General features: G+C 39.2%; 1 protein-coding gene across 1 annotated transcript; it reads right to left on the bottom strand.

Moving 5' to 3' along the window:
• Positions 1-5885: 5885 nt before the first annotated feature.
• Positions 5886-15638, bottom strand: atad1a (ATPase family AAA domain containing 1a). The gene is made up of 10 exons (XM_046385778.1): positions 15482-15638; positions 14751-14951; positions 14492-14590; positions 14242-14362; positions 12237-12437; positions 11176-11282; positions 10286-10375; positions 9984-10034; positions 9626-9801; positions 5886-8810 (listed from the first exon to the last, which is right to left on the bottom strand). The coding sequence occupies exons 2-10, from the start codon at positions 14922-14924 to the stop codon at positions 8681-8683; spliced, it is 1149 nt and encodes a 382-aa protein (XP_046241734.1). The 5' UTR covers positions 14925-14951; positions 15482-15638; the 3' UTR covers positions 5886-8680.
• Positions 15639-17953: the final 2315 nt, after the last annotated feature.

Raw genomic sequence — 17953 nt, 5'->3', positions numbered from 1 at the left:
TCAGTGACACTTGCACACACACACTTCCTTAACAATTTCACTCTACTCAATCATGGAAAGGTTGAGCTGTATCTCTGAATTTGGAGTGCTCTCAGTCCAAGGAGGGGATGCTCAATAACAGCATCATCATGCCCGAAAAGATGACCCATCTCTTAACACCTACTCTGACAGCCACACACCTTCTGATTACCTTTCATCTGGTGTGCTGTGGCCATCAGACACTCCAATTATATCTGCTAATGGAGCAGCCTCCACTCCAACCTGGACTTTCCTGTAATTTGATGTGAGGCAGCCAAGGTGAGAGAAAAACTGGAGTAAAAAAAAACAACAAAAAAACCAAACACGATTATTACATGTCAGAAGAGTGGTACCTGTTGTTTTATGCCAATAACAAAGATGGAAGAAAGAAGTCAATCAGTCAGTTAGCTGATTAGTAGCTTTACTCATGCACAACTTCTGAGAATCAACACTAAAATCACACAGGGCATCTGCTGCTGCTGCACTGGGTTTGAAGCTATTAAACATGTTGTATTTGTGGCAGTTAATCATCTGTCAATACCTGCAGAAGCATCATTGCATACAGAGTCGACATGCCTGAAGCTTTCTTCCCAGTCAAACAGTAGCAGGGAGAACCCCATGACATAGTACTTCCAGCTAAGAGTTACAAGTTCAGTTTCCTGACTTAACTTGTAGACCATATTCATCATACTGAACAAAATAAATTTACAATTATTTTTAAATTCAGTGTTCAGCCATTTCATAGTTTCAAACACACTGGCACATAAAGAAGGACGGCATGTCTCCACTTCCTCCCACTGTACAAAAATCAAACCAAAATATGCCATATACAAACACTGCTATCTTGTGCTGATGACGTCATTTGGAGCCAGAGTCTGTGCAGCAGTGTTCGGACGGTGCAGTCACAGGATCGAGTTCCCGCTCATTCACCCACATGAACCAATTGTAGGCAGCCCTCAGCTATCAATCATGATGTTTCACCCCTTTTATATTGTATCAAATAACTAACTGAAGCTAAACTCACCATAAAAAATGAATGTTTAAACATCATCATCAGTGTGATCAAATGACTTAAACCGACACAAAAAAAGTCTTTAGGAAAAATTTATTTACTGTGTACTTTGACTTTGTTGGTCCCTGTTCCTTCTGCTAACATGTAGGGGAAGGAGCTTCACTTCTGGGGAGCTCACATGTTGTCCATCTTCACATAGTCAGTGTTTTCCAGCATTAACGAAAATCATTCTTGTAAATTTTGACTTTGCAATTTATAGGCACAAATGCATTTTATTAGAATTTATTAACCTGGTAAACATAATTTCTTGTTTTCATTTAAAAGCATTTAAACTCAGCAATGGTGGACACAATTTAAGATACTTTGCCCTCTTAATATTGTTATTCTGAGCAAAAGCTATATGACAGGTCACAACAAAAGGGTTATTTACTTTGACTGAACAGTTATGCAATGACAGACTACAACAATTGCTGCAGTACCCATATTCTAACTTTCTTAGCCCTTTAGCTCTTTCATTTTTATTTGTTCCTACTTTCTTAACTTTCAGAAGCTGTGCCCTTGTTAACCATGCTAATTGTGAGCGTTTTGTTAATCTTCTTCACTCTGGATTTCTACCCAGTTTCACCCAGGGATCAATAAAGTATTTCTGATTCTAATTCTGATTTCTGATGTTAGCCTCTCGATTATGGTTAATGATTTCATCTGAGCTGACGAGGTTGTCTCTCCAGGAACAGAGGGTGGATAACTCTAGTCATCGTCTCTGCAGGTAGCCAGACAACAGACAGCTCACTCTGAGGGGTGGGATGGGGGATAACCACTCATGTATCTCACTGTCTCATCATGCTTCATTATACCAGGGAAGCTATCACAGTGCCTGCAGTGTAAACATTAAGCTTGGGCTATTATTATATTATCAATATAAACTCCATAGATGTAATAACGTGCATCATGATAAGACAAGACAAATTCTGTTGAACTGAAAAGCACCATAATTTTAATGCAATCCAAATAAAAACAAAACTATATTTTGACTGTGGCTAGAACTCCTGAAGGATTTTACTCACCATACAGCGTAGATCTCATAGGCACTCAAACTATCATTTATGTCCTCCTGTTTCCACATGTTTGTCCTGGCCTTTGAGAACGAACACAGGGTGTGTAATCATTACTAAGGCTTCCTCTTGCAACCTCAATAAAACCCTGTGGCCCATAAAGTTTTCAGTGAGTACACAAAGCTCAGTTGATTTGTAAGGACCGTTCAAACCGATGTCAACACATGAAGTGCGCCATTTCCTGCCATTGCTTTACAGCATCCTGGTTAAAGGTGAGTAAAACTTCTCTAGATTGTATCACTGGCTTTTACTGTGATACTGTAGCAGCACCCTAACAAATAATGACACAGGAGCATCATCAAAGTGTTCAAGCCCAGCTCTCAGTGGGTCTGGAAGGTTTAATATAGGACAAGATCACCTCAGACGACATTCAACCACAGAGTCCCAGACCCCCTGATGCTGCAGGTTCTCTGCATGGGAAGCGGCACCATGATGAACACATGGATGATTTACCAATGTAATTCAATACAGTGACTGACATTTTTGCATTTTTCAACCATAATGTTTTACAATATGACCTGCAAGACAGTCACTACACATAGGTTTAACGTCATGAAAAAAAGCACAGTTTTGACATTGTTAACATGGTAACTGAGGTTTCAAAAAATTCTAAAATCACTGGCCTCCTAACAACACAGTGAAAACAGTTTGTTGGATAACTGCCAAAACACATGGTGGTAAAAGCCAAGTTAAAATGAAGCTGCTCAGCTGAATAGGGGATGGAAAATTTTCATGTGAATAATGATTTGCCTCAACAGCTGCAAGCATACTCACTGAGGTCATGCTATTTATAAATATCTGAATAACATGTATATATAAATTCTTCTTAAGTCAGACATATTTCATATTTCATTTTGGGAAATATGGTCCACTGCACCATTATAGCTTGCCTATCTATCTATCTATCTATCTATCTATCTATCTATCTATCTATCTATCTATCTATCAGATGAGAAGACTGATTATCATGTCTGTAGATAAATAGAAAGCAGCCATCTTCTGCCTATTTATTTAGCTTTGCACAAAGACAGCTAACCTGACCTTGGCCAAAGGTCTGCTTACCATCATCTCACTAAAATAAAACATCAATTTTTGTATTGCAGTTCTGACGTCACGGTGAGGGTGCACCAGGCCAAGAAATAGACTGGTCTCTACATAAAGACTGAACTGGTCACTAGTTGTAAATAAGTGAATGAATGCATTTCCCAAAATTTTGTTTTCTCCAAATGACACACATACTTTTTGAACATACTGTGTGAAAATGTAAAATATTTTTAAACATACCCATTATGAGCCTACTTCAAGGTCAAGGAGTTTTTATTGTCATTACAACTATGTAGGTACAGTACATAAAGCAATGAAACAATGTTCCTCCAGTATGCTACATGGTGGTTCATAAATTAAGTACACATAGTGAATAAAAAAAATAAAAGTAAAAAATGAAAATGCACACAATTAAACATGAGGCACAAACACAGGCCAGACAGTGCAATGCCAAGGACAACAGTGCAATACAACATAGACATGCAGAATATGTTCAATACAATACAATATGGACGGTAGACAGTGCAAAGTAAAATATAATAAATATCCATACTGCAAAGACACAAAAAATGGACCTAGTTTATTCAACATTCTGTTCATTTTGATAATATGTGTCAAAAGGTCAGTTTAAAATCTCAGCTCAGAGTATCTTGGAGTGTTAGTGGTTGCTCCGACCAGCTGTTGCACTTCACTGTCTTTTCGATGCCACTATCAAATGATCCAAAGAAAACAAACAATGATAACAAATCAGCATAAATCAACACTGTCCCCTCACCAAACAGCTTCTTTCCCCGAGTCCTGCTTGCTGCTAGCTGCTCAGTCCCTCATATTCTTATGCAATATGGCTTTTTAGTCACTCCAGCTATAAAACCCTGAAAATCAGCAGGCAACAGGATATCCTGCTGAGAAATGTGGCAGGGATAACAGCTGCCTCTGATTTCTCTGGGCTCGCTCGATCATGTCTGATGGCACTGAGGCTTTCAGGGGACTGTCACGGAGCAGAGTGGGGCCATTATACACTCTCCAACGCTCCTATCTGATGGAAAAAAAGGTTGAGACCATCAAACCAGTGCTGAGAGCTGCTGTACTGACAGACCATGGCCAGACAAAAGTGAATCTATTTGCGCCCGAGCTCTCCTCTCAATGGGAAGTCTTTGACATCTCCAGCCAGCTGTGCTGCAGGGGAGAGCTTCTTCTATTGTGTTTATTGACTGGGGAGCTGTCCTCTAATTGAAAAGAACTGGAATGGAGACTTTCACTTTGACTCCCTCTTCATGAATAACTCATCAATAGCTTTATGAATAACTAATCAATGATTCGAGTCAAAGATCAGACGTGCATCTTTGCCGAACTTGGTTGGAGGAAAACACTCCAGACATTGCCTCATTAAAGAGTGAATAGTAAATATAACCTTATCATCTGTTCACACTACATTCAGCAACGTATCTGCGCTTTCTGGTATCACTTAAGGTAGAACAAACAACCTTCTTAAAAATACACCAGTTCATCTGTTTTTGAAGGAAAACCAAATCCCAAACAACCACAGCTAGCCTTTGGGGCTTAGATGAGATGGATGCTCTCAGAGTGACCTTGTGCCAAATAGTACTGTGGTGAGTGAGCCTGCTATTTGCATGTGCAGAGCAGAGAAAGGACAAGCCTAACAGCCTCATGTTTAGGAAAGTGGATTTTTCTGGGGAGTAAATGCGTACCACCACCCCTTCTCTTACACTTCCGCACACATACACACACACGCACACACACACAAACAAAGGATGAATAGATTAGTATTACAATAATAGTTACACAGAGTATTTCCCTGGTGTGAATGTGTGTCATGAATGTTAAGTAGAGATAGTGTCACAAAAGGAATGTAACCAATAAAAATCCCTTTAAACCCTTCATACACAAATGAAAGACAGCAAATTTTTGATGAATGACTTGATGGGCGATATTGCACTGACAGCAAATTAACCCAAATAAGGGTCTACAAATAGCAATGTTAACGGCTGTATGGTGGTTGGTTTGTGGTTTGAGCTAAATGTTCAGGAGTGCTGCTCACAATTAATAATCTGATAATTAGCACCTATTAAGGACTAACATTTATCATGTTCACCTTTAAGATTAGACTGATTCGTTGACTAGAGTTAGTTGCTTATCAAGAGTAGATCTAAACACAAGGTCACAGCTCAGACTGATAAGAAAGGAGGAAATTGGCTAAAACAAAAGAAGTGTCCACTTCATGGTTGTGCAATTCAAGATTCAAGATTCAAGATTCAAGATTCAAGATTCAATATGATAATATGACTAATGATAACCAAAGTCAGAGGAATTTATTCTCTGAATATATGTGCAAAATTTCACTGTGGTTCATTTACAAATGCTTTATAAAACGTGGCTTATTAGAAACACCAAAACAAATAAATAATCTTATACTTTGATACTGAGTTAAAGATTGAAATGTTGAATGGAACCACGGCAATTAGACCTCGATGTGGTCCAGACTAGAAAAAACCCTGATAGAGCAGAGGGTAGGCACTGGGGTGCAGTGGAGTCAGAGCTTGGATGGTGACCAGGAGAAGCTTAAACCAGGATGAGTCATTATCATTCACAAATAGATGCTGTCACATGAAAACCTTGTAAATCCTGTGAGATCTTTTTGTAATCATTTGACATGATTTTGTATAGTCTTGGCCAGACTTGACTTGGCCAGACATCCTTGAAAAACTAAGAGCGCAATTTCAAAATTATTTGGTGGTCTACAGGTCATGAAAAGCAGAATTAAAAGATATCTCTAATAAGGCATTTGTTAGACACCAGCAGTAGAGCCAGAGCAACAGCAACGTAGAGCAAGAGTATGAGTTTGATTATAACCAACAATGGCTTTTTAATTCACACCTAAAGGTTACAGGATCTGACTGCAACATCCGCAGAATTTACAATCAGTTTATGATGATTCAGACTCCAAATTAAGTAGCAGACTCCCACAGCTATGCTTTTTTGGACTCCAGAGCAACTCCCCAACCAGCGTATTCGTGACTTTGTGAGAAACTTATGAGAAAAATCACCAGAGGGTTTCATATGCCAATACATGAACTTATTTTGAGTAATTATAAGGTCTGAAATAATAAATACTAAGTTTGTAATCTCGACATGTTGGTCTTTTAGGAATGATGAGATTTATTAATCAGTTAAGCATGGACAGAACAAATGGGTTAAAATCCATGCTGAAATATATGAGGTAACAATGTAATTTAATAAATAAAATTTACAGTACATATCATAAACACATATACACAGCTGACAACAGAATTAGCAGTAACTGCATATGTACACTCTTATCCATACAGTCTCTTGCAATGCAGCAGATGAATGACTTGATGGGCGATATTGCACTGACGGAAAGTGTTTGAACAGGTGTTGCCTTTCTCCAAGAAAGGGAACTAAGACCTGCAAGATGCAAAGACAGAAGTACTGGTTTACATGGCAACATTTTGACCTTTCACTGTCACCTGAGGTACTCTAATGAGGAACAACAATGAATAAAAACAACTGAGCGCACAGGGTTCTCTATAATACTGTAAAGCTGCTCTCCATGTGAGCAGTCAATACCTCAGACCGGCTCAGCAACATGACCGCGAAGCTGTAGTGCCACCACGTGGTCATGGTTGACTGACAGATTTGCCCTGGCTTGCTCAGACCGCGTGGGAGAAAGGTCTGTATGAGACCCACGAACAGATCCATGAACACATGCTGTGACCATGTGGCAAATAACGAGGCTTTTCATAAAGATAGAAGGCAGGAAAAAGCATGGCAACAATTTCAGAGTGACAGCTCATTGAAAGCGATTGAATTTTAAAGCCATGCTCTCCTGTCAGTCCTTGACAGAAAATCAATGAAAAAGTTCATTATAAAAATGTTGAGTAAAACAATGGAGACTCGCTATTGATAACTACACAATAAGTATGACACTAAAAAAACCCATTGTGAAAAGACTTCACAAAGTAACAGCTATTGTTGTTTTGGGTGGAACAAAATATGAAGTGCAGAAGACTCGACAAGAGAATACAACATTGAATGTACTGAAGAGCATTAAGTGGATTGGGTAATATCAGGTACATTCCTAGTCCTGGCCCTATGCCTATCCTAACATTTTGCTTCCACATTTACAAACATGCAGCAGCACAAGAAGTGATAACAATAATAGAACATGTACATCTGTTTTTACAACCACACAGAAGTAGGGCCATCACAATCAGATAATGGCTTACAACTGTGCGTTTTATTGCTGCTCATGGCTCAGATCATTATAGCTGGGTTCCTATTACAGCATTTAGGTGGTGACCCAGTCTTTATTGTTTTATCTACTTTTTTATATGACTTCTCCAAAAAAGGCCGCCTCGCTATTGGAGCATCCAAAATCAAGGTTATTCAGTGACTATTTTGTTTTATCTGAAATTGAAGTGATCCTGCCTTTATGTACTGAAAAGTAATGAACAAGACTGAATCTGGTGAATCAGGTTTCTAAATTAAAACATGGGCATACTGTGACTTGATGGCATCTACAGCAGTTCTTACTTTATGACTAAAAACATACAGTATATTTAACGGTGACTTGGTATTGCAATCTCAAAAGAAAGACTTTGCACTCCTTGAGAGCAGTATCTCATTACATGATGAGTATCACATTACTGCAGTTTTCTGTTAAAACCCCACACTCGATAAATCCATCCTCTCTTGCTTTTAAAAGCAGAGATGTTGATGGGAATGACTGGGGAAAGCAAAAAGTGATGACATCCAGTTTCAGGCAAAACAATATCAGAACCTCTACCAGATGAAAGCAATTATCACTTTGCTTTCAATTTACACAGCTACAGTAAAAGAGATGGAGGCAGAGTTCTTTTTGAAGAACTGAACTTGGGTCTGACATTTAAAAAGACAAATACATACATAAACTTTGGCTGAATGCCAACATTCCTAAAAATTAAAAAGCTATCTCTTTGCTAGACACATTGTTATTTGCAGAAGTCATATTTCTGAAATAAATTACTGAGAAATTATCTATCATACAACACTCGCAGAAAATATTGTGGAGTCTGACTTGTGGGCACCAGGATAAGCTGAATCACTTCTTACTGCTCAGATAATATCACTTTAAAGTCTTTGTTATTAAAAGATATGTTCGCTCAAAAAAGAAAGATGGGACTGATGGTTAGATTTAAGGATTACACTGGTCTGGAGTCCAGACTTTAAATGACTCATGAATCATGAGTCATCAGGTTTAATCCCCTCTGCTCATGACCATGTCTAAGTCAGCGGTGTGTATATGAAAACTTTAGAATGTTGTCTTTCTCTTCTTCCAAACTTTCAACTTGAGCAAAACACTTGACTCTAAATCAGTCCACTAGAGCTGGTCAGTGGCTTCGAGGAGACACTTGATTCAATAACTTATTTTAACTGTACACACATAGCAGGGTTGTGTACTGGAAATGTGCAGTTAGTCCAGGGGAACTTCCGATACACTGGGTAACATGAAGGCAGTGGCCCTCTTGGATTCCTTCATCTTGTCCAGACCGAAGAGGAGATCCAGGTGAGTCACGGGCCGCAACCGCTCCTCATCTACAGGCCTGGAACAAAGGGAGATCAGAGGTCAGACAAAGAGGCCAACAAAAGCGACATACCGTAGTGAGAAGTTTTATACACAGGAACAGGAAATTATGGACATTAACTATGGCAGCTCCTAGCCTTGAATTCATTTATTCATTAATTATCCACCACAACTGAAATCCTGTTTAATCAATTTGCCAATGACAAATGTACACCTGTTCTAGGTTAACTACACTATAGAAACAAAAGTATCCAGAAACACCTCTTTATGGAGCTGTTTTCCAGGGGTTGGCCTCGGTCTTGGTATCTTGGTATCATAAGTGCAGAGAGCTCACCTTAATGTTTAGAGTACTGAAAAGTAAAAGTTCTTCTTTTAGCGGTAATGCCTTGCTCTGCGAGGGGTTTCAATGATCGCTTAGCAACAGCTGAAGCACAAATCAGATATTTAGCCTTTTCTAAAACATATCAAATCAACCAGATCCATCTTTGATACAATCCAATTAAATGACATACAGTACTTTGTGAAGCTGATCAATACACTAATAGTTATTATTATGTTTAATGTCTCACAGTCTAAATTTTGTTTAAAAAGCGTGCATGTTTTGTAAAGAAAACTGAAGAAGAGTGCTTACTTTGTTGGGAATATTGAGTCGAATTTAAAGTAAGAAAGAAACAGCCTGTACAGCACTAAAAATACTACTGCTGCTATCTGCTTTCACAAACCCACAATGGGCTGACCTCAAACTGTTTAGGGCGGGTGCTGTAGTGAAACAAAGGGATGCTCAGTGGACACAACTGCTATGAGATCTTGTGGGTGTTTGACTGTGAGTCATACTTTTCCTCCTCCTCCTGACAGTCCTGTAGCTGCTGAGCGATCTGCCTCATCTGCTCCTTGCGGACGTAGTCCCGGACCCGGTACATGGCAGCATCGCGGCAAAGCTCCCGGAGGTCACTGCCAGAGTAGCCCTCTGTCTTCTCAGCAATCTCCTTCAGATTAATGGCGTTGCTCAGCTGAGCAGGAAAGCAGGACAGCGATATGAGACAGTTGTATAGAATGAATCTGGCTCTGTTGACTTTATTTTCATGTGATTTGACAGTGATAATACAGCTGTAAAGTGGTCTCTCAGAACGACTAAAGAGAGCACTGAATATAATGATTTCCTCCACAGCAAACTAGGGAAATCACATCTTACATTTTCTCCTGTTAAAATCAGCCTCAGGATGTCCTGTCTTTGTCTTGTGTTCTGCAAAGTCAGAAGGACAATGGGGATTTTTTGAAAAATAAATAAAGCAACCTATGAAATGAATTTACTCTGGATAAAACTGAATTCTAAAAATGTAAATGTACAGTATGTAAGCTAAAGATAAATTCCATATTAAGGTATATTTCAACATGATGGACTACTGTAAGTATTAGAATACTGTAGGTATTTTTGTGTATTACTGTTAGATTACATGGATGGAAACTGTGCTGGTTTATGTGTGTGAGTCTTACGGGCAGGCCAACATGAAAAGTGGTGGGCATCCTGCGCAGAATGGCTGGATCCACATCCAGTGGCCTGTTTGTAGCCCCCATCACCATCACCTGTCAATAAGGATCACAATGAGAAAACCTTACACTGACAAAACTACCTGATGCACTCTACAACTCCTCAAACACAGCACAGGCACCATGTGGAACAGGTATTATGTCCTGTTGGTTTGTCTGGTGACAGCTCTGAAGACCAGAAGGTAGAGCTGAAGATCTTTGCCCAAGCCCAATGGGACCCGATGGAGCGTGTCGGGTTTGGGCTAAGTTTCTATCATTATACGCGGGCTCAAGCCAGGCTCGGACATGCGCGGTAAATGGCATACGATTCGTATTGATTGTGGAGAGAGGTCCCGTTTTCGGTTGTCATTGGCCTAATCTCAATTTTATGTAACTTTTATTTCGTTATTGCCAATTACCTATCTTAGTTTAGAATAATTTGTTAAGAAAAACTAATTTTATTTATAAGTGTTCGCCATTTAGAGGGCTGACTGAGATGACGATGTTAGTGGAGATTTTGTTTTTTTGTTCCAAACTTAAAGTGGCATATAACTTACGATACTCATGAATAAATGACGGTAAAAATGTATAAATGACTTCTTGACAAAAGACAAAAGAGCTGTGTGCTTGCGCACATTTGAATAATGTCGAGCTGCAGCGAGTTCAGGCTTTGAAAAAATGAGTTCATTCGAGTTCAGGCGGGTTCAGGCTGAATTCTGTCAGGCTCAGGCCATGTCGGGTCTAATTTTTAAGGCCTGATTACAGACCTAGCAGAAAGGTCCTATCCAATCCCTGCCAGTGCGTCCTAATCTGGTACAGGTACATTACAGTGTAAAAGAGAGCTGTGGTTGCATTACCTGGGTGGTGGAGGAAGTATCCAGGCCATCCCACAAGCTCATGAACTGGGCCTTCATCATGGCCGTGGCTTCATGGTCCAGAGCGGAGCGGTTTCTCAGAAATGAGTCTAACACACAAGAGACAAGGAGGAAGACAGCATTTACATAAAATTCATCCACATAACAGAACAACAGCTGTAAATCACAGTGGGCAATTTCATGGGGATGAAATAGGATTAGACTGAGATTGCCCATTTAATAAAGAATGGATTTCAGCCTGTTGTGTTATCCCACAAAAGGGATAACACAAAAGGGCAGCAGGGGCTGTGACACAAGGCCAGTTAGTGCCTGTTACAGCAATGGTTGAAAAAAAAAAGGAGTAATAACCTGTTGCTACCCATTTTGCTTTTTTTGTTTTTTCCAAAACCCAGAGACAATTTCCAGACTTTTTAGTAGATTTGTAAGGCCGTATTTGACATTTAAGTACAAAAGGCTAAATGCTTATTTTTTATTGCATTTTGTATGTATTTATTATGTTTTAAAATCTGACTATAAATATGTCTATTACATTCTGACTCTGTGCTATGCTATTCTGCTGTCAAACAGGGCTGTGTACTGGCAAAAATCTGTAAGAATCTGTGATACTGTAAGCAAGGTGATATCTTGCATCATAAACTTGTTTCTTTGCATTTACACTAGTAATATACAAGTAATATGTGCTTACTTCTTGAGGTTACGTTGGAGCGGATGAGCCAAATAGCTGGAGATAGATTTACAACACTACCATCTAGCTGTCTGGAGGTTAAACACAACACAAAATGAACTACTGCCATGAATACTTAAATTATGTAAATTATTAATTAAAAGTAATTCCAGTGTTTTTGAGAATCGATGCAGTATCACAAAAGAGAAGACTGCAATAACAAAACAATACCAGAGTGTAAATCAGTATGCTCTTTGACACTATAAAAAAATTGGTCCCTTGATTATGTTTGAGGGGAGCTCAGTTTGGCAGGCTTTGATATATCCTGTCCTACACTGATAGCACATTTTCAGGTTAGTAACTCTTGCTATGACCTCACCAATCTCATCAATGAAGATGATGCAGGGCTGGATTTTGACAGCCAATGAGAAGACAGCAGCAGCCAGCTTCTGTGATTCGCCATACCACATGTCTGTAAGGGTGGAGGCCTGAAGGTTGATGAACTTGCAGCCTGAGGCTTTGGCTGTTGCCTTGGCAATCATGGTCTTCCCGCATCCTGGAGGACCAAACAATAAAACACCTACAAAAACAAAATATGAGCAGAAATTAAGAATAACTGTTCCTTTCCACTGCTCGAAATTTTGCTCAACAGTTTTTCCTTGATTAATTCCTGCACATATATATCTAAAAAGAGGGCACAATACTTGTGTGTCTATAAATATACTCCATGTTTCAACTATTAGTAGCAACTGTGGGGAGATTTTTTTTTCCCTTACTTGCTATTCTTGTACAGATCTCCACACGTACAGATGGAAAATTTGGAACAATTTATAGCATACTTTTTAAAAGTTACATGATATAAACAGACGGGAGACTAGGAGTGGAACTGGGTTCCCAAAACAGTTAATTTTGGAGAGTGACTCATCCTCAAGTGCTGTGTAAAGCTTTGTGCCAAACATAAAAAACTCTCAACAGAAAGTGCGTTCCTCTCAGTGATCATCTGCTGTCAGGCTGCCAAGCGGACAAATCTTGTCAGATGCTTTGTACCACATGGCTCTATGTGAAGGCACAATGCACTGGATGGCTTTCTAACAGTAATGAGGAGGAGACTGCTTAAGAGAACGTGACAAGGTTCATAACAACATCTGATATCCGTAGTTTGTCAAAGTCATAAATCTTGAAAACTGGTTTTATGTTGGCTAGCATTTGATGCACCTCAGCTCAAATTACTTGCATTCACAGAAGAAACTGCAGTCAGGCATTGTAACAGTGACCTGATTCCTGTTGTTTTTGTTCTTATGCGTTGGATTTAGAAACAAATACTGATCATGAGGTTAAAAGGCTAAGTTTCATCAGCACCTTGAGACTCTTCACATCCTCCTGGATAAAAAGCGTTATCTCCTTGTACACACAGTCCTGAATTTTAGGCAGAGCAATCAATAAGAATTTCTTTTTGGCCTCATGGTGGTCTATACTGGCCAACTGATCTCAATCCAATCAATCCATGTGTTTCATTAAAACCAGGCTGAGGCAAAAAGGAACTGAAATTAGCAAGCAATGAAAACAACTGCAGTACAGGCCTGGCAGATCATCAACAGTTCAACCAAGAATCTGCTGAGAGTATTAGTGGGCCTTCCATGCTCTATGCTATTTATTTATTGTAATATACAATTTTTTCTTCTCATAAAATGAAACTCTCTATTCCCTAAACCTGAGGCAAAATGTGCTACAACTCATTTGCAGTTAATGTAATGTGGATGGAAACACCACAATATTAATCCCCTGGAGTCCAGGGACATGCCAGCGCGTCTTTAGCGCATTTCCCAATAAGATGACGTAGCTGCAAGACGCTGCCTCGCTGACTCTGTGTTTTAATTTGAGTCAAAAGTGGGGACTTCAAACTAGTTTCAAAAACTACAAGTTTTTAAATTTTGTAGTAAGTCAAGTAAAACCTGAGTTATGATAAACAATATACGCAATGCTTTTTCCTGAACAAATAATAATAAATAAATAATATAAATACCTTTTAAGTTTTATAAATAATCAGTGTGTGCATTTTATTGTGACACCTGATTGTGTTGTAGATAGTTGTAAATAGCTGTACAAAAAACACCTGAGGGTTAAAGTTAAGTCGGCACTTAAACATTGTTGTTTCACATGTGTGCTCGAGAACGAATCCAAAATGAAAAAGACTCTTCATTGTAAACATAATTTTTTGAAGAAAATAAGATTACATAACGGCAGATTTCAGTGTGTGTTTTCCAGTCCACAAGAACATCATTTACTCATGTTATGTTGGCCTATCGTTTACTATGTACCTTAAAAATTATCTGTAAAATTTGACCTTTATACAGTAGTTCTGTTTTGATGACATGCTGTGGTACCTTTAGGAGGCTGAAAGAGTTTGGATCCAGCTAAAAGATGTCTTTTCTGAAAGGGAAGGATGACTGTGTCTTGCAGCTCATTTATAACCTCATCCAGACCTGCTATATCTCTCCAGGACACCTGCAGAAAGGCAGAGAACTGTGAAAATGTCTGTCTGGGAACGTGAAATGATAACAAAAAAGAAAAAAGGTTATAGTGTCATGTAACTTGATGATCTTAATGTCATGGTCTGATGATTACGACTGTTACCTTCATAGTTTGTGGATCAACCAGTTGACATGCAATGTTCATCTCATACTCTGTTAGTCTGACCCCCTCGACACCAATTCTCTTCATCAGCTGTTCTGCCTGGAGAGATAAGACACACACCTCAGCTGAAGGCACTGGAAGGTAACAGTGTGCTAAATGCTCCAATCACTTTCATTTTACAGAGAACTTGGACAAATAGCTACAACAACCTTGGACTTAACAGTAACAAGCTTATATTATGCGTTCATGTTGCATGTACCCTTTTCTTGGCCTGGGTTTTCTGTTTGGAGGTGGGGTCCATAGCATCTACAACCCATTTGATGCCGTAGTAGGTCACTGCACCAAAGATGGTCAACCTCAGCAACATACCCACCACTTCATTTCTGGACAAGGGCCGTATCAGGGCTTCTCTGGGGAGATCTTTAAACAGCATTTCTGCTGCCCACCGTCAGTCCATTGACTGGATGAATGTATAATTAACAGAAGAATAATGACAGACAGTTAGTGCAAAAAAAAAAAACCTGTATTTACATTTAGTACTGTGTACAGTTACACAGGTAACCACAAGCAGGTATGACTAGCACTGCGCAGAATGAAATGAATGATGAAGTTAAGATTTCATTAACATAATCGACTTGAATTGAAGATTTGAAAAGAAACTCGGAGATAGCCATTAACTATGATATATGTTTTTCTTTTTGACGTATGAACATTCACATGTGCTGTAGCCGTTGCAGCAGTACCGTTTTTAATTTCTGAAAGCCAGTTTAGTTAAAATAACGGGTTTTCTCACTCAAAAGCTAAGACACAGTCATATCCGTGGCACAATACTAAGGACAAAACCATTTTAAATTATAAGGTAGCATCTCCGTTCAAGCTAAAGCTAACACAGCCGCAACAAGCAAGTATCAAAGTCTTTTTACCGTGAAATTTTGAGATGATAGCATTTTACCAGTAATCTGTACGTTGGGACACGTAATTGTAACATACCTCGTAAAATAAAAAAACAAAACAGTCCAAGTTTGTAAAAACGGGAATCAACAGAAATGCAACGAATATCTCAAAACACTGGTACTGATGGTGCGCCACATTTTGTAACTCGGGTAGGAACAAACGCCTTCGTTCCGGCACACGTTTTCTTGCACCGAGTCACTGAGCAGACAGGCTCTACGCTGTCGGCCACTGGATGGCAGAGCTTTCACACAGATCATTCACATATTAGCACCATGGACAGCATCTACATCAATCACTACAGCAGGTAAAGAGGTACAGAAGGAAGGTACAAATGTATATATATATATGTGTGTGTGTGTGTGTGTGTGTCCGTGTACAACTTAGGATACTGCATATAGTTGCAATGTAAAATCTTATATTTTTCAGAAAAAATATACTTATTTTAAAATGTTTTAGTATTGTGAAATATAAACACATGTAGTAAGCACAATAGGCTAAAGCTATTTTGAATTTATGTAAATGTTTGCCTATCATGCCCCAAAGACACTGCAGTATCTTCTGGAGCGGAATATGTTGCCTTGGACGGCAGTGGATCTGTCGATTTGACTGTGATCGGACACCAAGCACCCAAGTATGTCCTGGGGTAGGCTACATGCAAATGTACCCCATTCTAGTAGATGGCTCAAATATGAAGTAGTACTGATCTGTGCTTGGTTTTGCACTCATTTGCACTGCTGTCTGATAATAGATAATCCAGTCTTCTAGCAGCGGCCTCAAAGATAAGGCTGGAACAAATGGGCTTCTCCTGCTAACAATTTATCACACATGGGCCAAAGGCACTGTTAATTGTCACAGATTGTGAGTTACATTTTAAAGTGCTGTTACAGCTCATATACTGATTTCACTAGCAAAATAAGGAGTAATACTACTGAAAAGAAAGTCAAGCATAAGGATATGAAAACATTCACTATAATTCTATTGTTTGCAACTTTTTACATAAGGTGGTTTAATGAACACAGGTTTCTTTTCATATTTTCCCAAAGACATACAGCTCTTGCATCAACGCGAATGTTGCAGCTCAAGGAAAAATAAATAATAATAGTTTTCAGAGTAATGTTCACCCCACAGTCCACAGGAGCTGAAGTACAATCTGGCTCAGTTTACTACACTTCTCTGGGAGCATAATTAACTGGGTTTTTTGAACAACGCCCAACAAAAGGAGAATTGTGCTTTCTGTATCTCCCACCCCTCTTTCTCCAAACGTTCTCCGCTGCATTATAGTCCAATTAGTTGTCAAAACTGGATGCAAATTTTCATCCAACACAGTTGTAGCTTTAAGTGTCCAGCAAAGTCAAGTCCACCCTTGTGGAGGGAAATGGCTCACAGGCTGCTATTGCACACACCTGTGAAAATACTTCATAAAAAGCTTTAATCCTCCTGTACTGCAGCAGCAAATCCCAGGAGATAGCAGTGTGACAGGGCCATTTTGATGGGTCTGGGCATGAAAGCACAGGCTTGTGTATCTGTAAAGTGCAGCCGGGGCTCCCACAACACCTTGCGCCGCGCCCAAACAACCACTCTCAAGCGGGTGGGACAAAAAAAAACAAAAAACAAACATTTAGCTCCCATGGCTGTCACCATGCCATAGCTGAAATAAACTTGAAGCAATCTGCTCACAGCTTTTACATGCCAAAGCTACACTCTGGCAGCCAACTCATTGTTTTGCAGCAAGAGACACAAATCCATGTTGACGGGTAATGCTTATGCCATTATGTCTCTGTGGTTATAATTTATGATTGCTGGCCATGAATATATATCTACTTTATAAGTGTGTGAGATAAACACTAAATGTTGGTCTCGCATACACAGCAGTTAATTACCCTTTCCATCTCCCAGGAAGAAATATTATCTAGCAGCATAAGGAAGGATTCAAGAGTGCGTTATTTATTTGCCTGTTAAGCAGAGGAACCAAATGGATTTATCTTTGAAAACACTAAGTGACTGAAGTGTACCATTCACCTGATTATATGCACTTTTGAAAATAAATGGACTGTATTTCTGCTTCATTCTGTATGGCTGAGTTTTCCCATAAGGAATAAAGACAATAACGACCACTTTTGCCAGAATGTGCCCTGAGTTTATTCTCTACAAGTCTTTTTACCTTAGATTTCTCACTAAGACCTTCTAATAGACCACTTACCTTCTGGGAAAAATGTGCAGAAGCAGGACTTACATCCATTAATTAACAGCATATTATTAAGATGAAAGACACCAGCCAGCCAACACACTAAAATCACTGACAGGTGAAGTGAACAACACTGATCATATTTTAACAATGTAATGTTCTGTTCTGTTGGGAAACCTTGGCTACTGGCATTCATGTGGATGAGTGATGTTATAATGATTGTTGTGGCTGACCAGTGTCAGTCATTTTAATGTTGTTACTGATTTTGATCCTGTGGGATGCGAGGTGGGGCCTCTTTGCATCAGACTGGTTCCAGAGCATTG

The sequence above is a fragment of the Scatophagus argus genome, chromosome 4 (genome assembly GCF_020382885.2).
Source record: "Scatophagus argus isolate fScaArg1 chromosome 4, fScaArg1.pri, whole genome shotgun sequence".
In the NCBI taxonomy this organism is placed as follows: domain Eukaryota; kingdom Metazoa; phylum Chordata; class Actinopteri; family Scatophagidae; genus Scatophagus; species Scatophagus argus.
This window is presented reverse-complemented; position numbering and strand designations above follow the sequence as displayed.

Bases quoted from the DNA above. Each gene is read 5' to 3' on its own strand.
- atad1a (XM_046385778.1), bottom strand. From the start codon at position 14,924: ATGCTGTTTAAAGATCTCCCCAGAGAAGCCCTGATACGGCCCTTGTCC. The intron at 14,591-14,750 runs GTACATGCAACA...TTATCTCTCCAG, and splicing joins AAACCCAGGCCAAGAAAAGG to GCAGAACAGCTGATGAAGAG. The intron at 14,363-14,491 runs GTAACAGTCGTA...GCCTTTCTGCAG, and splicing joins TTGATCCACAAACTATGAAG to GTGTCCTGGAGAGATATAGC.